At 43.1% G+C, this 22,909-nt stretch overlaps 1 protein-coding gene across 3 annotated transcripts in view; it reads left to right on the forward strand.

Moving 5' to 3' along the window:
- Positions 1-22,909, forward strand: part of USH2A (usherin) — a 383,112-nt gene that overhangs the window by 357,503 nt on the left and 2,700 nt on the right. Inside the window, exons 63-72 of one of the 3 annotated variants that reach the window (XM_085054819.1) lie at positions 288-1,804; positions 2,803-3,121; positions 12,763-12,972; positions 14,136-14,374; positions 14,944-15,161; positions 17,112-17,288; positions 18,212-18,295; positions 20,141-20,385; positions 21,986-22,057; positions 22,525-22,755. In XM_085054819.1, the coding sequence (XP_084910945.1) occupies positions 288-1,804; positions 2,803-3,121; positions 12,763-12,972; positions 14,136-14,374; positions 14,944-15,161; positions 17,112-17,288; positions 18,212-18,295; positions 20,141-20,385; positions 21,986-22,057; positions 22,525-22,755 (3,312 nt within the window). Of the gene's footprint in view, positions 1-287; positions 1,805-2,802; positions 3,122-12,762; positions 12,973-14,135; positions 14,375-14,943; positions 15,162-17,111; positions 17,289-18,211; positions 19,530-20,140; positions 20,386-21,985; positions 22,058-22,524; positions 22,756-22,909 lie in introns of those variants that run through there. The other 2 variants (XM_085054820.1, XR_014850703.1) reach the window with 2 other exon arrangements.

Below are 22,909 nucleotides of genomic sequence, written 5' to 3' on the forward strand. Positions count from 1 at the left end.
ATGAAAAGTGTCACTAAGTGATTTATTACTGCATTCAAAATGAAAAAATCATGAAAATTGGATCAAAACATTCCTTTTGTATCAATGATCTTTTTGTGTGCCGCTTGTTACTAGCGAGGAAGTAAGTTTCTGAATCACTGCCTAATAGTCCTCACCCTATTGCAAAGATTAAGGGTCTCATCTACTGGTTATTGACAAATATTGTTTTGTTTTGCTTTCCTTTTATTCTGGCTTCTGTTCTTCCTTCCCTGCCCGCCTTTCATTCTTTATCTCTCCAAATTCACCAGACCTACAATGTTTTCAGCGATGACAACCTGGAGTACAGTGGTTTATCTCGCCAGTTCCTGTTCCGTCGCCTCGAGCCGTACACGCTGTACTCCCTCATGCTGGAGGCCTGCAATGCAGCAGGCTGCACTCGCTCTCCAGCCCAGCCAGTCTGGACAGATGAAGCACCCCCAGTGTCCCAGATGGCACCTATAATCCAGGCAGTGAATGCCACCAACGTTGAACTGAGCTGGTTGCAGCCAATTAATCCGAATGGAAAAATAATTCGCTATGAAGTTATTCACAGACGCACAGAAGAGAATGTTGCAGGCCACAGAGGAACAACAGAAGAAGAGAAAATCATTTTCACAGAATATAACACTGAAAGTAATACATTCACATATAATGATAAAGGCTTACAGCCATGGACAAGGTATGAATATAAAATACGCACCTGGAACACAGCAGGCTATGCTGACAGCTCCTGGACAGTGGCAAAGACCAGCCAAACTGCCCCAAAAAGTCTTGCTGCCCCCAGGTTGTCTGTGGTGTCAGCCAACCCCCATAAAGTGCTCATATCCTGGATGCCCCCGGCACAGCCCAATGGCATTCTCCAGTCATACAGGCTGCTGAAGAATGATGTTCTCTATCCTTTCAGCTTTGACGCCGCTACTCTCAGCTACATGGACGAGGACTTGCTGCCCTACACGGTGTACAGCTATGCAGTGGTTGCCTGTACCATGGGAGGCTGCTCCACCAGTGAGCCAGCTGCAGTACGGACACTGGAAGCAGCTCCTGCCTTGGTGGAGCCACCATCTCTGCGGGCTGTCAGTGCCACTCAAATCAATGCATCCTGGGCACCTCCCCAGATACAAAATGGAGATATCACCAAGTACATGCTGAAATCAGACAATGAGGAGTATTATCCTGGCAAAAGTTTGCACATGCTGGTTTCTAACCTGCAGCCTTACACACAATATGAGTTTGCGTTGGTCGCCTGTACTGCTGGGGGCTGCACCTCTAGCACGTCCCAGTCTGTGATGACCATGGAGGCTCCACCATTAAATATGGAAGCTCCCAGGCTGCTGGTCATGGGCTCGGAGTCCATAGAAATCACATGGAAACTCCCAGATAAGCCCAATGGTAAAATCACAAGCTACGACCTAAGGAGAGATGGAGTGCTTGTTTACTCAGGGCTGGAAACTCGGTATCTTGATTTCACCCTAATGCCAGGCATGGAGTACAGCTACACTGTCACAGCAAATAACAGCCAGGGCAGTGTGACCAGCCCCTCAGCCCAGATAAAAACCAACCCCTCTGCTCCATCTGGGATGTTGCCTCCTAGGTTGCAGGCATGGTCTTCCAGTGAAATTTTGGTGGCCTGGGATCCTCCCATCAAAGTAAATGGTGACATTATGAATTACACAATCTCGATCCACAAGCCTGGTGAAACAGGAAAAAAGGCTTTTGACTTTGATGCATCTCATGTTTCCTTTCTGAGACGGTCATACATAGTGGCACAGCTACAGCCCTACACCAGGTAAGTCTGGAAGAACTCATTTGTGGAATAAGTGCTGCAGGGTGGTGCAGTGGGCTGGCAGACAGATCAGCCATCTTGCTTAAACAGAAAGTCAGACCCAAGGGGTTGTCTGCTAAAAAGCAAATAATAAAACAAGGATTTTGGTTTTTTATTTGTAGTAACACCAGCTTTATATCATCTTGATGAAGTGCAAAGCGTTGACTTAGGTTGTAATTAATAGAAGGGGTAATTCAGCACTCTGGTATAGACTCCAAAACTGTATGAAACCTGCTGTCTGCTTTCATATGGTGTCTGCTTTCAAGAACAGATAGGGCTTTAGTTGACAAGATTTGGGGTGGGGAGACCAAAGTCATGTTAGCTGGTCCATTCACAGTGTAGATGAAATTAATGGAGTCACACCAGGAACGTGTTTAAACCCTGGAGCTGGAAACAAGTGACCTGTGATTAAGGGAAAGCTAAAACTTAAGAGAGGGTACCAGACTCTGCTTCAGAAGTACATTTGATACTGAGCTGATATCTTCCCCACTAATTCTTGATTATTTATCTGACCTTTCCTTATATATTTGAGTAGGCATAATTTGTGTGTGTTACATGGTTGATAAGTTTGTCTACTATTTACATATAACTAATCTAAATCTGAAGAGAGTAAGAGAGTGGAGCTCTACAGCTCTCAAATGACATCCAAATAATCTCTTACAATGAATCATTATTTTGATTTATATCATCAAAATCAAAATTATTTTGATCACTTGACTCCTGCAGATGTTAACTCTGCTCTGATGAAAACCAAACCATACCTGAATAAAAAGCCAGAAGACAGTGTTCTTTCTCTTTGGTACACAAGGCACAGCACATAATTTGTGCGTTCACACAAACTGCATTCCCATTAAAAATTCCAGAGGCCAGGAGAAACTAAGAAATCCGCCAGACCTCATGCAGAGTTTATATTTGTATCTGCAGTGTTTTAATCACCTGTCTCCTGCTTTGTGTTCCCGCAGGTATGAAGTGCAGCTCCAGGCTTGCACGGAGCTGGGCTGTGCCTCCAGTGAGTGGGCATGGGCACAGACGCTGGAGTCGCCGCCGGCAGTGCAGCCAGCCCCGCTCATCGACGTACAAACCACCCGCGGCTTCCAGTCCACTGCTTCCATCCTGTGGAATGGCCCAAAGCAGCCAAACGGGAAGATTCTCTACTATGAACTTTACAGGAGGCGAACAACTGAAGCCCACGTAAATTTAGACCTCTCACTCGTTTACAATGGTTCTTCAACCTCCTTCAGAGATGACAAGTTGCTGCCTTACACGGAGTACGAGTATCAGGTGGGAATTGACACTGTTTAGCAGCTCTGATTATGATTTCAGTATACTTTGAGAACCTTACTTTACGCTTACAAAGAACACACACATCTCAATTCTAATGTTAATAGCATTGTGATACCTGAATGATTATCGTTAATGTATTTTGAGGAGTTGAGGAGCTGAAAATAATTTAATACAAGCCATACAATCATTCAGCATTTGTTTTTCTTTAGCTTATTAGTAGGTACATGTGTATCTTAAAATTTGTGTACCCTCCAGAGCCTCTGCAAATCTCTGTTATGGGAAATTCTACTTCTTAAAAGGTGGCTTTTTTTCATTATTTTTTCTTTCTTTTTCCATCCTCCCCCAATCTATTATAAATTAATTTTTAATTTATGATCTTAGAGCAGTTTACATCAAGATGGACTGGGGGTTTTTTCTCTTTAAATTAGTCATTGGAATGACAAGCACATTTTTGGTAGTTCAAAAGTGAATTTACTGTTGATGGTTGGTGTTAATTCTCATTTTGTTTAACATGTACCTGAAACAGTGCATTCCACCTCTTCAGTAAGGTGGAGCAATCTTTCTTTTACAGGTTCATTTGCTTTATAGCATCACAAGATAATTCAAGTTGGAAGGGCTCTCAGGAGGCCACCCAGCCCGATTTTCTGCCCAAAGCAGGGTCAGTAAAGAGGTCAGATGAGGTTTTGCAGGGCTTGCAACTGGATAGTTGCATCTTGAAAACCTTTGAGGAGGAGACTGTAACCTCACAGACATCTGCTCCACTGCCTGGCTGTCCTGATTGCGAAAAAGTTTTTTTGTTACTTTTAGTCTGAACCTTTTTTGCTTGAACTTACACCTGTTTTCTTTTGTCTCCTCCCATCACATACCATAGTGAAGAAACTGGATCCATCCACTTGTTAGCCTGTGGGTAAATGCTGGGGGACTGCAGTCATGTGCTTCTAAAGACATCTCTTTCCCAGGCTGAACAAGCCCCAAGTCCCACAGCTTCTCCTTGCAGGCAAAATTTTCCAACACCCTGATTACCTTGGTGGCTTGCTCCAATTTATATCTTTCTTGTATTTGGGGGCCTAAACAAAACAGACACTAAATAAAGGCAGGTAATCCCTTCCTTCAGTTGTCTGGCTGAGCTCTTGTTAAACAGCTCAGGATGTTGGCCATCTTTGCTGCCAGATTACCCTGCTGGCTCAGGTTCAGCTTTCTATCTACTAAGAGCTCCAGGTCCTTTCAAAGCAGAGGTGCTCCCTAGTTGGTCAGTAATGCTGACCCTGTGGTGCTGCAAGAAGTTAATCCTCCCCAGGAGTAGGACTTTGTATCTGTCTTGCTGAAATCCATAAAATTCCTGAGGACTCCTTCTGCCAGGTTCTTCTGACTGGCTGACCTGCCCTTCCTCGTATCAACTGGTCCCTCCAATTCAGTGCCATCTGCAAATTTGATGAGAACACACTGTATAGGTCAGGTTCTTTGGTAACTCTGCTCCACTGCTGTTGCTTTCTCATTTTTAGTAGCCAGAAACCATGAAGAATTAAACCCAAAAACTTGCTTTATCACTTTAGTCTATCCAGCTGCTGTGTGTACATGTCATAGACTCATCAAATCATGCAGTTTGGAAGGGACATCCAGAAGGCATCTAGCCCAACTCCCTGCTTGAAGCAGGTCCAGATAGAGCAGGCTCTCAGTTTTGGCAGTTTTGGGTCAAGTTCACCACACTTGCATCTGCAGCAAGTGTCAGCATTGTGCAGCCTGTGTCAACAGAAACATTGTTAGACCAAAGTTCCTTGTGACTTTAGGCAGGATCTGTGAGGAACACAAATTCAGGTGCAGATGGGGCTGAGTAGACAGCAAGCATTGGTAGCAGACCCAAACCCTACTTACTAGTTAGGAATCCTTCTTAGATGAAGAAAAGCTTTCCAAACTGGAAGTTGTAGACATTGGCTGTGTGATGTTCTCAGCTGGACTAATTTTTAATTATCTCAGTCAGAAGCTGATTTTTGGGAAGTTGATACCACAGAGACTTTCTTCAGCCAATGTTTTTAATGACCTATCAGTGACAGATTGAAAAAAAAAAGAAAATAAACTTCTTGGTCAGATTCCTGTGGCTTACTGTGCTGTATTCAAGACTTAGCTTTTTATCTTGGTTGTGCTCCATAACCAGGCTGAGCTTTTGATTGGAACTCTAAATCATTTTTGGTTTTTTTCATCAATGGCCATTTATTTTACCATGAGAGGTTTTTCAATGCATGTGTTTGTCTTCTGCTTAAGTCACTTGCAGCAGTCCTCTGGGATCTGTTCTGAGCTCCTCCATTGTTGACAATTTATATCTTGCCTGTGAGACAAGTTATTCATAAGTATAGGGCTTGGCTTTTGCTATTATGCTGATGAAACCCAGATTTATATTTCACTTAAACTGGATATTGATTCTCCTGTCTCTGCATTTGAGGCTTGTTTGCTGGACATAAAACTTTAAATGCAACTGAATTTCCTCCAGCAGAATGCAGATAAAAATCAAAGTGCTGTGATGGGACTCTCTCCAGTAGTTTTGGGGATATTGAGATTTAGTTCAATGCTCTAATAGCTTCTTTGGACCTGAAATCCGGACTTCTGCATCTAGGTTTTCTGGGAGCTTTTTCTTTGGGTTTTGTTGGTTTGTTTTGTTATTTTTATTTGCTTGTTTTCCTGGAAACGTCAGCTGAATTTTAGGTCTTATAAAACCAGGTGCAAAAGTTACACTTCCAGAAATGATGAAATGAGTTTAGAAGCTTGTGCTCACAAAAGGGACCATTCCCCCTAAATGCTCAAGTCACTATTCTTTAAGGAAGCACATTCATGCTTTAAGGGCCAGTTCTGCATGAGCGTATTATAGGTTTCACTGTGTTTTTAAGTGGCATACTGTGCCTACTGTTCATATTCCAAAACACTTAGATCTTTGAAATTCCCTCTGTTGGTCTAGTTGTACATTTAGATATTTGGATTTTCTAGAGCATCTTTTAAGTATTTGCTGGAATTCTGCCTGATATCCTCAACTCTAGTAAACATGTGTTGTTGTATGATCTCCTAAAAAAAGCCCCTGACTTAAACAAACATTTTCACTCATGAGGCCTAATGAGTTTGCAAGTGCAATGCTTTGATTCCTGGAATATTTCTGAAACAGTGTGAAGGCCCTCCTCAGGAATCATTGAATGTGGTGTGCAACTTTACCATAAAGCAGCCTATAGAGTCAAACCTGTTTTTCTCAGCTAAGGGAGACCATTCTGAGTGGAGACTTGTGGCATTTAGTGCAAAGCAGAGCTGTCACAGTGTGGTGTGATTTCCATACAAATGCAGTATCACTCCTCCACAATTGCACTTAATTGTGTTCTTAAAACTGCTTCTTCAGATTAATGGCTTAATGTCTTCCTGGTTTAGGACACATCCTTATTTCTATTTGGCAGGCACAGAACATGTAAAAGACAGAAAATTACAACTGTCCCTTTTCAGAAAGGTTTATGGCTCCCTGCAGAGGTTTATTCTCTGAGAGGACTATTCAATGCACCAAACAGGGTCTGCAGTGCTGGAGCTCTCTGCCTCCAGCCACTGTTGGTGGCAAAACCTCCCTCCTGTGTGTGGAGAATGCTTCTCAGCCTCCTGTTACTGCAGCCAAGTGAAGGGTCTAGGAAATATCCCCGAGACACACCAGGGGAAATATGTATTGGGTCCTCTCAAAGGAAAAAGAAATAATATTCTGACTTTGGAGAGATAAAGAGAAAAAAATGGGTGCAAAGTCATGAAGATTAAGGAGGACCAACAACATGTGGAATATGTTAGCCCTATTGGTCACTTTCTAATGCCAAGAAGGACACTTGGTTTACCAGCCTGTCTGTCAAATTGCTGGCTGAGCTCCAGTTTGTGCAGCTTAGTTACTGACCAACAGGTCAGTGACTTCTGCAGTTTAAAATGGGGTAAAATCAGTTTTCTGGCTGACCAGTGATGGATATTTGTAACATCCCTTATATCTGGCTCCTCTTCACTGTTTTAATTCCCCATTTCTTCCCATCTCTCTGACAGAAAGATACACTGCAAAGCAGTAACATTAAAAAAAAAAAAAAAGTAGTTCTTTTTTCCATGCCGTGCTTGTTATTTTGTTTGTAAGATTGCTTTTTCTTTGGAGGTTCCTGATTCCAATTAGTTTGTCATACTGTATCTGCATTAGACTACTAAGCTTGACCTCAGCTTCTGAAAAGTAAAGCAAACATGTGTTGTTGTACTGATGCAATGATGATACCTATCCAAAATATCCTTTTGCAGAATGGCATACTTCCTTTCCCCTAGCAGAAGGTAGACAATAGGGAAAAGGGCCATTTGAAACTATGTAATTTTGCTCATTAAGCCCCACCTCAGGCAGTATGTTTCTCTTGTCAACATAATCTTAAGTTCTAGTGTGTTGATACAACAAAACCTTGATTTTTTTTCATTAAATTAAATACAGATATTAGACTGGATTTGCTGGCATTCAGATTCACCAGTGAAACTCTTACAGCACCACTCTTGCAAGATCCTTCTCAGTAAATTGTGATTCTGACGTATTCAAAATCATGGCAAGCTATCCTTTAAAAAGACATTAGTGGGAGTACCAGGGGAAAATATACTCCAGGGCTGTAGATGGCTTGATATGATTTCCTTGATTGTATCTTTTTATTTATGAGGCATAATTTATGACTGCTGAAAAGCAAACTAAAATGAGTGATGACTAACTGCAGCCAAAGTAATAAATCAGAAGCAAAGAAAGAAGTGGTGATTTTGATCGAATCTATTGAATTAGCTGTTGCCCTTAGCCATTACAGGTATTGGAAAGACCTTTTAATATCTGCTTATCTCTCTCATGGGAACTTGGTAACTATCTCATTATATACCCATAGGAAACAAATTATTTAATTTCCTATCTTTTCGAGTTAAACCTTTTTACATCTCTCATTAATTACTGTTATATGGAATGATCTTCCTTTAGAATTTGGTAATTTTGTTTAAGTCCCAAAGATTTTGCCTCATGTCTTTCCCTTCCCCAGAATCAGTTTAGTAGTTTTATTATTAGCATTTGAACAGGAGAGATGAATAGCAATGTTAAGAGGCTCTAATTATCACAGTGCTAGAAGTCTGGATCTGAAATCTATCCCCTTATATGTTTATGACCTCCATAAGGAGACTAACAATGTTGAAGAGGGAAAAGTATGAATCTGAAAAGGGGCAATCAGAATGCACATATTTGATTACTACCTTCTTGTACCCCTGCATAGGAATGGATGTGATACTTGCTTTCCCTTGCCTTTTTGCTGTCCACCATAAACTGCACCCACTTTTTAAACTTGCTGCTTTCCTGTCAGGCTTGCCTGCCTGACACTGAAGTACCCAGATGTAAATACATTGTGCTAATGCTCCCCTTTGCAGGAGTCTGAGTTCAAAACAAAGCTTCCTCTCCTTGGATTTGGGGTTTCAACAGTGTTGCAGATGACTCTGTGTGGTTCAGGGATGGAAGTCATCTCATGGACTTCTTCCACTGTCAGCATCTACAGTAACATGATTTTTCTGTATCTATGCCCCAGGTGATTTTGGTGCCCTTGTTCCTCTTGTGGCAGGAGTTGTTGGCTCTTCTAAGCCTGAACAGGCTCACTGTGGTGACTCTTCTCAGAACTTCCCTTCCTGCTCCTCATAGGTTTTGTCCCTTCTTGCAGTGCTGATGAACCTTGAGGTTGTCCTGAGATCATTTTGAGTCACTGATCACAGGTTTCTTCAAGGAGCAGGGATCTGTGAAAGCTCAATTTATAATGGAAAAAAAAAAAAACAACAAGCTTAGTTACCTGTAACTGGAATTCTTCAATCCTCTGAATATATGGTCTTCAGAGAGGGGTTTTCTCTCATCTCTTTCTGTCTTCACTTCAAAGTGCAGTCTGAGCCAGGGGCCAGCAGATTGATAAAACATTAATTAGTAACCCTCGTTAGCTGATTTCAGAGCCCTCTCCTGGTTTTTTTGGGAAAGTGCAGCCATTAACAATAACACATCTTTTGGCAGGGTAGCTGAGCCATGCACCATGATGTCAGACTTAATGCTTTTCAAGGCAGAATATTCAGAAAGTCAAGATATAAGAAACTTTTCTTGGCTTTCTGCTGTGTGTGTTTTGTCATTCAATACAATCCTAAGATGTGATTGCTTCTTGTTAACCCCATGTTCCCATGTGGTCTTTTGTAACTGTAAGAAGGTAATACTGCTGCCTATTAAGCTCTTTATATTTCTACATGAACATGGTTCAGTATCTTTGGTGCTGATTATATCACGAGTTATAAAGAATCTTTGTGACCCCAAAAATGCTTTTTACAAAAGTCTAAATCATGAAATTTCAGTTAAACCAGGCTAGCCAGGTAACAGCTTCCATCCATGACTATTCAGTGGTGACTTTTGGAGAAGCCATGGCCTCTGATTTTAAAGACACTCATTGTGGTTTCTGTTGCAATGCTGCCCCATTTTTTCCCGCAAAGAAATGACTAAACACCAGCATTTCCATCTGCAGTCAGTTCTGGGGATTTACTGCCCCGGGTTTCCAAACACTGACCAGGATTTACTTGGACAGCGATTCTCACAGGGAATTTTTTTTATAACCATCCATCCTTTTACAGATGGTTGAGCAGAAGCAAAGGGAGTTAAGGGATTCCAGCTTAGGTCAGTGTAAATCTGGAATTTAGATGCTCAGAAGTCCTGTTTAGCTGTCACAGCTGTCTCAGAAGCTGGCGTTACAGACTCACAGACACCAAGGGGTTCCTGCTGGACACATGTCAGGGCTGAGTGGCTGGTGTGTGTCTAGAAGGCAAGCTCAGAGCATGTCTGTCTGTCAGGCCCACACACATGGCCATGACCTTGGCCTTTTTTTTCCAGACAGATAGGCATGTGGCACTGGGATTGGACCTCAACCTCAGCTCCCCCTTGACCTCTCTAGGGCAGTGCTGGGCTGGGGAATCATGTGTGCTCCTGCTTGCTCCTGCTCTGTGCAGTCAGCCTTGATTTCACTGCGTTCATGCAAAATGAAACAGGTTCAAAGGCATCACTGGGAGCATCCCAAGAGCAGAGAAGGGACATCCACTTGGGCATTCCCACTCCAGAGGGCAGCAGGCTTGACTGCCTCCATTGGAGCTTGTGATTGAAACTCGATTACCTGACTCTTGAAGGAGTCCTTTACCCACTTAGTATGGAAGGGGATGAGCACAGAGTCAGAGAATCATAGAATCTCCTGAGCTGGAAGGAACCCACAAGGATCATCGAGTCCAACTCCTGGCCCTGTGCAGGACACCCCAAGAGTCACACCATGTGTGGTGTCAGGGGAAGTTTAGGCTGGACATCAGGAAAAGGTTCTTCACCCAGAGGGTGGTTGAGCACTGAACAGGCCCCCCAGGAAAGTGGTCACAGCACCAGCCTGGCAGAGCTCAAGGAGGATTTGGACAACACTAAAGCACATGATGTGACTCTTGGGAATGGTCCTGTAAAGGGGCAGGAGTTGGACTAGATGATCCTTGTGGCTGCCTTCCAGCTCAGCATATTCTGTGATTCTGTGAATTAAGACTTCTTCCTGAAACACCTGCAGTAGGTTAAGGATTGATGAAGGGAGTTGTCTCCATCCAACCCTCAGTGAAGTGTTTGCTTCCCACATGAGTTGCATCTCTCTCTCCTCCAAAATTCCTTGTGAGTCTCGTTCTGAAGCTGAATTCCTGTGCTGCACAGGAAGGCTCTGTTCCTAACTCATCACCTTCACTTTGGCTGTGGGCAGCTTGCTCAGGAGGCCAGGTCCTGTTACGCTCTGTGCTTATTAAGGCCACAGCTTGGATAGAACTGGAGCATTTAAGCCCAGGTAACTTCTGGGCTGATGCCAGTGCCACACTCAGAGCTGCTCTTTCCATATGTAGTTTATTCTTTCCACAAAGAAATATGCCCCTTGAAATGAATGACTGTGGGTAAATCTTTGCAGCAGCTGGAACTGAACTGATATACAGGGTTTGACCTACTGCAGTAAAGTGAACAGAGTTTGACTTTATGAATAGTTCACAACAGAGATGTATGATTCCACTAAAATGAAAGTGCTTTGGCTGAGCTTTTTATTGCAGGGCATCATTTGTACTTAGGATGGTTCTGCATGTTACTGACGCAATCAGGCAGGATCTTTGGGTTTGTAATTAGCAGAACCACAGCCTTCAAAGCTACTGTAGTTGTTTTTATCCATTGGCCTTCTGTAAGCTCCTGGTGAAGTGTCCTATGTTCTTGGAAATTATTATCACAAGCTGGAAGGACTCAGGGTCAATTTTGAAGACCTCTTACTTCTAACCCTTCTGTTTTTTTTCAGAACAGAGTCCCACCATTCCCTTCCTCAGGACCAGTGCCCAAGGCAGATCACATAAGAATGTGTTTTACTGTAGTTAGAACTGCTCAACATGAAAGCTTACTAAGGAATACTTATACTAAAAATCGCTCAGACAGTCCTCTTGTATTGCCATTTAGATCTATCATTCTGATTGATCACTATGTGGTTGGCTAATATTGAGTCTAATTTAACCCTATACGCTCACGCATCCATCTATTCTGTCTATTGTACCTGACATCCTACAAATTACTTACTCATGCAAATGATGACCTAAGGCAACCTTTTATGATATTCGTGTTTAATTATACAAATGCTTTTTGATAAATAAGATTATACATCCTTCCATATGTTTATTCAGTCCTTGATGAAAGCAAAATTTAATTTTCATGCAGATTTGTTGGAGAGTGTGTTTAATAAGTGCTGAGTTTTATGTAGTCTGCAGATCACTCTGGTTTTGGGTAGCTGACAAAATCAGTAGGCATAGTTCATAGAGACATGTGGGTTTTAATCAGGCCTAATTCATGCTGCTAATTTTTGAAATCTTGGAACTGAAGTCATTGCCTTTGTGTTCATGCAATAAAGCAAATGTTGTTGTGAAAATAAATGAGAGATGCTGAATTAACTGTACACTTCAGTGGGCTTTATTTATATTACAGAGTTACTGAAAATGTTGCCAAGTAACTGATACATTAATATTTTTAAGAGAGGGATGTTCCTGTAAAACTCACTGGTTCTAGAGAGTAGCTAGAGTTTGGCTTGTGTGATTCAGTCAAGGTGAATGCAACTTCTAAGTGTCACCCAAGGCCAGGCTGAATTCATCAGGGCTGCCTGCATGCAGGAAGAAAGTGTGCAGAAGGGAGAAATTTCCAGGACTGGATATAAGTATTTTTGTCCAGATGTCTTTGAAAGCACTGTCCTTGTCGATCACAGCTCCTCCAGGAGTCCTCTTGGCATGGTGTGACACAGACAGTGGTAGCAATTCAGCATGGGGATCAGGTATGAAGAAGACACAGGAGCACACATTGACTGAGACATGACTTCTACTTCTTTTCCCTACATGTGGCAGTGGGAAATACTCTGCCCTTCTGTTAGAAAGTCCCTGGGTCAGCACAGGATCTGGGTGGCCATCAAGGGACATTTCCCATGGGCGCCACTGCACCATGTTTTACCCACTGTCAGCAGAGTTGCAGTAGCCCCTCTGGCTAAAAGCAGGTATTCTGTAGGCTTCAATCCTTTGCTAACAGTGTCTTTGTTTTCCTGCTGAAGGTGTGGTCAGTAAACTCGGTGGGCCGGACGCCAAGCAGCTGGTCCCGCTGCCGGACAGGCCCTGCCCCTCCCGAGGGCCTGGGAGCTCCCCTCTTCAGCACAGTGGCATCCACTGTGGCTGTGGTGAGCATCAGCCCCCCTCTTAAGCCTAACGGGGTGGTCAGTATCTACAGGCTGTTTACTAATGATACCAGAGGGACTGATGTGGTGGTGAGTATTGTCAGCACTTTTTCTGTAATTCCATTTCCACCTGCATTTTCCAGCTTTAATAGTTCTGTTCTTATAAGTTGCTGCTGTTGGTCACAGACTGCCTTCCTCTCCTGGCCTCCAATTGTTAACTGCTCTGCAACGCACTGTCCTGTCTGTGAGCTTAAGCTGTCTGCCCATTTCACATTCCCCATTTATTCCTTCCAGCGTACTTGGCTGTGTCTGTGTCTGATTCAGCCAGTTTGTCCCATTGGTGCCTGCATGGCCTTCCATTTCCATTCCCTCACACCTGCCATGCTGCTGGCTCGGCTCTGACTCTGGCATCAAGGAGTACCAAGTGCTTCTCTTTGCTTGCTTGACTCTTTCCTTCTTATTTTTTGCTGAACTCTGCTAAATCACATGCTGCCAAATGAGAACAGATGTTGCCCCTTGTTGGTGTTTTCTACATATTTTTTATTTCTTTGGCTTAAAAAAAGGTATACCAAAAAATGACTACAGCAAAAAGGTGAAGAGGAAGTTCTTGTGAGCAGTTTCAGAACAGGGCACTGATTCCTTTGCCAGAACTGTCCTGTCTCCCTTGCTGAGCTTAGGAGAGTTTCCTAACAGGCTCACCCAGCACAATGTCTGAATGCAGAGCATCATCATGTTGGCTCTTGACTTAGATGTACCTGCCAGACAGCAAATTCTCCTGTCTGTGAGTGACCTGACCCACCAGACCCTTTGGTGTCACACTGCCCAGCACTGTTTCCTCCACACTGAGGAAGCTTGCGAGATTTGAGTATTTGCTAGCATGTTTATCATGGAGCTATTGTCCACATTAATTTCTTTTCTGCTTCAGAACCACTTATCCCAGAGTCTTTCTTTAATGGTTTTCAGTTTCTCAATTCCTGAGAATGACGTCTGCAGTTGACATACAGTGGTCACAGCTCAACTCAAGACATCTGTGAGGCCACTGGTGGCATGGTCTTTTCCTTTGATGAGTGTCCTTTAGTTTCATAATGGTAGAAGAGTGCAGAGTTCCCATTACACAACAGCTGCATTAGTCAGACTTAAAGGACATGCAGAATCTTCTGCCCGTGTTCTTCTGGGGTTAATTCACCTCAGTAACTCTTATTTGGTACTTTTGGTGCTTGAAGCTGTGACAAATTCCCTCTTAATTTTTACAGCTGTCAGAAGGGACTGCCACCCAGCAGACAATCCACGGGCTAAAACCTTTCACCACGTACTCCATTGGTGTGGAGGCTTGCACCTGTTTCAACTGTTGTAGCAAAGGACCCATGGCTCAGTTCACCACGCAGCCAGCTCCACCCTCAGAGCAGCCTCCGCCGCAGATCCGCACCGTGACCTCCAGGAACGCCTCTTTCCAGTGGAGTGCTCCTCAGTCACCCAATGGCATTGTCACCAGGTAGGAGCTGCCACCCAGCTGAACCTGCACACCTCCTCTCAAGGTGGAGCCAGAATAACTGGAGATGGAATTGCATGGCTGAGAGCACCAGACAGTTGTTGCAGTCATCTTCCTTCTTTCGGCATGTTGGTGCAGATTTTCCCTGTGGCCTCAACACCATCTGGGAAGTGTTTACATACAGGGATTGCTTTTCTCCTGAGCAGGTATTGGGAAGTATGAAGGTGGAAAGGACGAGATACTGTGAATGGAGGGGATTGTCTGACAGCTGTGGTTGTGTAGTCAAAAAGATGTGAGTTCAACTGGCAGTGAAGAGATAGCTGCAATCAGGACTGACTTAGGCAAATCCTGACTTGCAGAAGTGAGCAGCAAGGTAACAGGTGTCAACACTTTCATTGTGAGTGGGACTTATGGACCACCACAATTGCTCAGTTGCCTTAGGACCAAAATCTCAAACAGAAAAACTGAGATCAGGTATGTTTTCTTCTCCAGTAGCCAGATGCACAGCAGTTAGGATTGGCTTTCGTGTTATTAAGGCCCTTCATTCATCAAAATTCCAACTTTCTTCTCAGCTATGAACTCCACGTGTACATGGCGTGTCCTCTGAACCTACAGCCAGCAGTGAAGGCTTGCAGTCCTGGCCCGACTGAGGTGAAGTACACAGGGAAAGGACAGAGTGCCAATGTGTCCAACCTGGAGCCTTACACAACTTACAACCTGCGAGTTGTGTCCTACAACTCTGTTGGCAGCAGCGCCTCAGAATGGATCGGATTCACTACGGAAAAGGAGCGTGAGTATGAGAAATGGTTCACTGACCAGCCATGCCCACTTTTGAGGCCTGGGGCTGCAAAGAGCCAAATGACTTCCCCGCCTCTGGGAAAGAGGACACCCCAGAAACCTCTTCTTCCATGTCCTGGTCATTGTGTCTCTGCTGCACATTCATTGAAATTCTGCTCTGGAGCTTCACTGCTCATTCCTTCAAAAATATTTCTTTGCTCATCATCTGATGTCACATCCTCTATTTTGGGAGCCTGGAAACTTTTTATTTTACTGAAAATGGGCAGCAAAGCTGCAGAACATAAAATGTTCAAGTATTACCAGAAGGGTGATATGTAGCAATAAATCTACTGCCATAAATAATCCCTTGCAAAAGTGGAGATCTTGAAAGAGAGCTGGTGATTCTTTTCAGGAACAATCTTATTGTCCTCATTCATACCACACTTCTGCTAGGACTCATAAAAGTTTTCCTGGGATGTCATCTGAATGACTGGATGCTTGTGAACACTGAAGTAAGAATTTGTTGCTATCTAACCACCACAGGCAGTGCTTTAAGGCCATGTGGTGGTATGCATGGAAATTAAACATGCAGGACCTGTGCCTACAGGCAGAATAGATTTTACCATCAAAACTGAATTTGTAGTAGTCTAACATCAGCTTTTATTAAAAAGATCTATAGTGCTGTAGCCAGAGTCATTCCGTAACAGATGAGATGGGCATTTCATCTCGTTCTGACAAGTCAGGGCAAAGATGATGTTCACTTTTTATCTCATGTCAGGATTTCAGAATCACCTTTATAAAAATCCCTTTTGCATCATTTGTTAGTTCTGCCAAGTAATTACTAAAAATGTATCTGATACATCCTTAGGTGAAAATTTCAGCTTGGAACAGGCCAAGATTTTCTTTAATGTCACCACTGAAAAAAGAAACCTAAACCAAAAAAAACCCAAGAAATCCTCCACAAACAAACAAACCACAAACAGAAAAAGGGTCCCTTATCTCCAAAGCTGTATTTTATTAAATTGCAAGTTAAAAGGCTGGAACATGATTATGAACTTTTAAATGGAGAAAATTCATAAGGAACTGGTGAGACACATAGAACAAAAAGATTTGAAAGCAATTTTTAAACCCCCACCCACTAGGTCCAAAGTCCTCCTCTTTCAGTCTTGCTTTTCATGCCTTGCTGACTTGTTCACACCAGGTTTCCAGAGTCCCTCTGACTGCCTCCTTCCTTGAGTCCCTCTGACTTCTTCCTCTTGCCTCGAAGGCTTGCTTTAGTGACAGTGGGCAATTAGCAGCAAAGTGCAGCTGGACAAGCAGCTTTCTTATGAACAAACCAGCAAATAAGGGGCAGATGGCTCAATGGCAACACCACAAGAAAGGACCACCTCAAACTTAAATGAAGTTTTTTGTCAGCAAGCTGTTGAGCCCAACTGATGAACTCTTCCTCCCTGAAGTGAGTTCTGGGTTTCTTTTCTGTCTGCCTGCCATCTGTTCTTGTTTTCTGAAACCCCACATTTTCATGTATGCGCATGTGTTAAAGTTGATCTTGGCAATTACTTGGGGCTTGCAAAAGAACCCTCTTCAGAGCATTTCCCACAGCCCAGCCTGCTGCAGTCAAGCTTGCACAACCTCCTGTGTCTCCCTGTCTCCCACCTTAAACCGGAATTTAATTTATACAGTTTTAGTGTCTGCACCACATACACAAAGGCAGGGGGAGGGAGTTCAATATTTGTTTTCAGGATATATTTCAGCTCTCTCAGTGCAGAGGCTGGCATGCTACAGCAGCTTTTTCTTTTCTCCTTGTATCTTCCCTAATCATACACATGAATATGAGAGAGAGGGAGTGCATGTGGCAGAAAGCTTGCATCACACAGAGTCCCTTTCTCTAACTGTGTAACTCAGTCACTGAATCACTTGTAGCCTACTGGCAAGAAATGAGCTCTTTTCCCTTGCTCTGCAGCCCCTCGGTACATGGCTCCGTTCTCTGTGGCCAGCAATCTCTCCACCATCCACATCGACTGGAGCCGCACCTTCGTGCTGAACGGGCGCCTGAAGGAGTACGCGCTGACGGAGAGCGGGCAGCGCATCTACAGCGGCTTCGACACCGAGCTCTACCTGCCAAGGACCTCTGACAAAAGTCAGTCCCAGCTTCCTACAGCTTCCTCTCTGGGAGAGTCTGTTGAGCTGAATTCATATTATTGGGTGGTAACATTTTAAAAAAAAAAATTGTTCATTGTAATCCCAAGCTAAGACCAAAGGAGAGTACAGGCAACATTATACCTGACTAGGTGAGACTGCTCTGATTCACTGTAGGGTCAAGCTTTCCCAAATCCTGGAACTATATTGCAAGTCCACCTTTCAGGGCTGTGGTCTGGGAAATGTATAGAAACCTTCAGTTTCAGGAAAGACTAGAGCTTGAACTTTCATTTGAATCAAATTAAATCAGTAGCTCTTGGACCCAGCCATGTTTGAAATACAGTTTTGCTTTAGAAATTTGCAGTCTTTAAAATACAAGGAAGCTATCAACAGGGAGAAAATAAAAGAAAAAGAAGCAAGAAAAATGTTTTCTGTTTTCACAACATTGGGATTATACATGTTTAAGAATTTTGTAATTTATATTTTATCTTCCTGATTGCTACAATGCTACTAATACCTTTCTTTTTCTTTAAAAAAATGCAAATGTTCTTAATATGTTTCATTCATGTTTTAGCCATGAATTAAGTATGAGGGATTTAGGGCAAAGTGATGAAAAAATTGAAAGTTGCCAGTTACATTGGCAGAGGGAGAATTGAGTGGTAAAAAAGGAACATATTTTGTAGCAACATCATAATGATGATCGCTTATGATCATATGGTTCATAGTTTAGAATTTCAATACCCAGGTCTAAAGAATTGTGAGGCTCTGGTCTGGGACTCAGGTGGGTTATGATGAGTTATGTGCTATTCCTGCCTTGGCTTCTGAGACCTGGCTGTTCGCTGGTGAATCATGGTGAAAAAGCAGCACCTACAGAATTTTTATTTCTTCTGCTGACAGTATTTTCTAACCCTTTTTTTTGCTCAGCCTTTTTGTTTCAAGTGACCTGCATCACTGATGAAGGGAGTGCCATGACACCGGTCATCAAGTACAACGCTGGAGAGGGAGTTGGTAAATATGTGAAGAAATTACCTAGCACCTGTTCATTTGATGTGCTTGTGCTTGAAATTTGATATGTAGTGCATGCCAGGCAGGATGGCATCTCACTGCAGTATCAGGGGATTCCTTAGTGCCCTGGTGCATGAGGTGTGTAGGTAATATGCTTTTTTCACCATGTATGGATTTCTGTTCCTCTACATCATAGAATCGTTGAGTTGTTTAGGCTGGAAAGGAACTTTAAGATCTTTGAGTCCAACCATTATAGAGTCACAAAACGGTTTGGGTTGGAAGGGACTTCAAAGACCATCTAGCTCCAATCCCCTGCCATGGGGGACAACTTCCACTACACCAGGTTGCTCAAAGCCCCATCCTGCCTGGCTTGAATGCTTCCAGGGGTGGGACAATTCTCACAATTAGCTTCAGATCCTCTGCTCAGATAGATAAAAATAAAAACATTGCATAAGTATATTGCTCCAAAATGCTGTGCTTTTCCCTGCTAAACAGAATATGCTCTCTTCCAGATTTAATTTCAAAATTCCAATTATCTTGAACTGCAATCCTGTCCTCCAAAGTTCCCCCTCATTTTGACAGTGAAAATACACACCCTCTCTGCTTCCTGCATCCCACCCACCCCAGCAAGGAGCATCCACTGGCTTCTTTCCTATGACCAAACAGCAGTTTCACCTGGGATGTGTTCCCCTAGCCAGTTTATGAGAATGTCATACAAGATGTTGTCAGAACCCAGCTTATAACACCTGCCATTTCCCGTCTGTCCATGAGGTTTTCCCCGGTTTTGTGGAAGTGAGGGAGTTTGGTGTGGTGACATCCCAGTCACTTGTCCATTGAGTAGTAGATACCTAGCAGTAAAACGTTCCAGGTTTTTTAACACCTTAGTTTTCTGTGAAGCAAAGATAAATTTAAACCATTTCTGACTGAATTAACTAGTTAATTAATTAATTAATTCTTTTTTGTGTCGCATTTTGTCCAGCTTTTTTAAATAGCTCTGCCTTATCTTTGCAATTACTCTTTACTCTGCATTTCCCTTATATCCCTTTTCATGCTTTCACTCCTTCATCCTGCAGAATTTCAGCCAAGGCTGCTGTCAAGGCATTAAAAAATACTTCAGTTGCTCTACATCCACCACCTTCCACACTGCTCCTTTGTTGTTTTGGTTGCCTCTTTTACCCAGAGTCTATTGAAAACTTGAATGCCACCTAAGAGTGGCAGAGGAGGCTTGCAAGCAAAGGTGATGGAATCCCTTGGCCTACAGTTTGGATATACATGTAGGATTGTGAATAACCAGGAAATCCTGTAACTGAGATTATGCACTTGTGTTGTGTATAAGCAAAGCAAACCAAGTGACTGTTTTGTTTTCCAGCAGGTTGGGGAAAGGAATAGTAAAATGTTTCATGTTGCTTGGTTTTGTATTAATGTATTAAAGCCTTCCTCCCTCTCTTTTGTTAACTGCACAGTTGTTCTGGAGAGAATGTCCCCTGTATGTACTGCTCGGAAATTACTGTAGTAATTTCCACTCTTCAAGGTTACTTGAAGAACCCTTTTTTTCTCACATTCCACCACCACATCCTCCTTTCAGAAGACCTGCTGATGCAGTGGTGATTTCCAGCCTAAGCAGCAATGCCAGAACTTTAAGCAGGGTCTCTTGAGGGTAGTAAGTTTTTTATTACAGCCCGCTAGCATATTGAACCATTATGCCACCTTGAACATAAGTGCAAATAAGCACATGATGACAAAATTACTTAAATTTCTGCCTAATTTATTAGTGAGGAAAGGGATAGCATATTGTTAAATGCTTCTTGAAATAACTGTCCTTTTCTCCCCTAATCCCTCTTTTTACAGGTCTGATCTTGACAACGCCTGGAGAAAAGGACAAAGCAGAGTCCAAACATGCAAAATTCTACAACGAATTGTGGTTTGCAGTGCTGATGGTAGTTCTAGGTTTGATCCTCTTGGCTATTCTTCTTTCCTTAATTCTTCAAAGGAAAGTCCACAAGCAACCCTATGCACGAGACAGGCCTCCTTTAGTTCCACTCCAGAAAAGAACATCACCAATGAGTGTGTATTCATCAGGTGAAACTCATCCGGTACGTTTGGAAAAGTGCAATGTTGTGTATCCAAGGTGTTATACTTCTATCTGCCCCATCAAACACACACGGATGTCTTCTTCCTCCTTCCAACATTTTGTTGCACACTTGGTTACCAAATGCAGGCTGTTCAGCGTAGGAAAGCAATGTTTCCATATGGGCCATATCTGCGTGGGCACAGAGAGCAAGGTTACAGGTGCTTTGTCCAAGCACAGCCCTGGGGCACCTGGTCTGCAGGCCCTGAAATGTTTCTGATGCGTAGGACAAACTTTGGATCTGGAGTCACAGAAAACACAAAGCCATTGCTGTCACCTCATGTTAGCTGAAATCTGCAATAGAACTGAGAAATCTTTGGCATGCTGTGAGAAGGTAGGTGAGAAAATGTGCTTTTCAGAGGAACCTTTCATGTGTTCCCAGCTGCCTGCTGTGGATGGCTAACCAGGATCAATCTGACAGTCTTTGTCAGGTATCCAGGAGATATGCCTGCAAAAAGCAAGACTTAGGGAGAGGCTTTGTTTCTTGCCAGTATGCATCTACCACCCAGCTGGACTGCTCTAGGACAAGCTGCATGCCAGGAAGGTTTGGAGTAGAGTGAGAGCAATCAGGGAGAAAGCTAGGGAACTTCACAAAATGCATGTATGCATGTTTCTGCACATAGACTCATGGTGCAACCATGAGAGAGGTAAGGAGGACTGCTGAGGTGTGATAAAGAGGAAGGCTTTGTATAATTTTTATCATAAAAATTATAATTCTGAAAAAGAATGCATAAAAAACATGTTCCGTCATGTAGCAGTGTTATTCTACCCCTTGAAAAAGCAAAACAAAAGGAATATGCCAGTTGTTACAAGACTCAAAATGGGAGAAACCATGCCTTCCATTCCCATGCTTCTTCCCAGGCACAAGCCGTGAGATGATTCTTCTTGTCACTTCTCAGCTTCTTTTTCCTGTGAGCACCATCAAGCAGGATAGTGACTCCTGCATCCTTCACGCATTCTGTTCCTTCTTGTCTCAGTGCCAAGACACTGCATCTGTGCCTCAACCAAGAAGCTCTTGGAAACAATAGGATTTCCAGTGTGCCCTTCTCCTGGCAAAGGCTAAGAGCATAAGAAACTTCTTTTTTTTGTCTCATGGTTTTGATTCCTTTTCCTCTACAGTCTGTCATCTTGTGTTACTCCTCTTGACTTTAAAATGTCTTTGCTGTTGGCATGCCTGCACAATTCCCTTTCAAGTTCCTGCCCTTTTTTTTTTCTGTTTTTTTTGTTTTCGTTTTTTTTTTCCTAGTAGCTCATAGACTTAATAGAAAGGAAGAGTTTTTAGTGCAGCAGTTGAAGGACTAATCTTAGAAGTTAGGACAGAGCTACTATGGAGTGGCCAAGTTGCTTGTTTTACAATTGTTAGTGAGGTTGTGGCAAGCAACACTGGCTGCCTACACAGTACTTGACCACTTAAATAGTGCCTGCTCTTTGCAAGTTCCCCTACTCCCCCACTCATGCTACACTGCTCTCCCTCACAGAGCTGCAGCTAATTCACACCTCTGTCAGGTACACCTACACTGCACCTTGCCCTACCTAATGCTTTTCCTCCCTCTCTTTAATCTCAGTTTGAGACTATTGCCGACACCTCCGATTCGTCAAGCAGTGTCACTCTCAAAAGATACACAATGCACTTTGAGGTAGAGTCCTCAGCTTGCAGAGTGGCAAGATGTGTGATGTGTCAGATGACTCAAGCATGCACAAAGGCATCTGACACTGCATGTTTCTCCTGGTGGGTGAATAATTTTTCCCCTGGTCATGAAGAGGTCTGCAAACATCCCCTTGCTGTGCAAGTCTGGGCTATCATTCTGGTAGTCAAAAATCTTTGGACTTCTGCTTGTTGGTACTTAAAAAAAAAAAATTAGGAAGAAGAAAAAAAATCAGGAAAATCCTGGTTTACCATTGGTGGTTTCTTATTTGTTTGCTTTTAATGATTTGATTTTGCTACACTGAGGAAAGGTCTGGGTTTTTTTCTTTTAACTGTGCATGATTTTTGGAGCATGGTTTTCTCTATTCTCTTCTACTCCTGCTTTGTTTTCATTCAGATAAAGTATTTAAAACCATGCCCTTTATTTTTTTTACTTATTACCTTGTGTCTTCCTCACAGGGGCTAGCAGATACGAAAATTCCAGGAGCTGGTTCTCCCACGAGCAACCGCAGCGTCCGGATGGCACCTGGGGGGAGGAGGCTGAGCCAGAGCCAGCTGAGCCACACCTATTCCCCTGCCTCTCTCCATCGCAGTGTCAGCCAGTTGCTCGACCTCTATGACAAGAAGACTTTCGAAGAATCACCTTGGGATGCCATCATTCACAACCATCGCACTACTGGCCGTGGTTTGGTAAGGGTTGTGCTCCTCTGGGATGCTGTTGTGCATCACCTGCTAGAGATTTGTCTGTTCTGTTGGGATCATGAAAAGGTTCCAGGAGATACAACTAAAAGGCCTAGAGGACATGGTCAGAGGTTAGATCTTCAAAGTTCTTCAAGTCTGCTGC

Source organism: Lichenostomus cassidix, chromosome 3 (assembly GCF_008360975.1).
Source record: "Lichenostomus cassidix isolate B80296 chromosome 3, HeHo_3.0, whole genome shotgun sequence".
NCBI lineage: Eukaryota > Metazoa > Chordata > Aves > Passeriformes > Meliphagidae > Lichenostomus > Lichenostomus cassidix.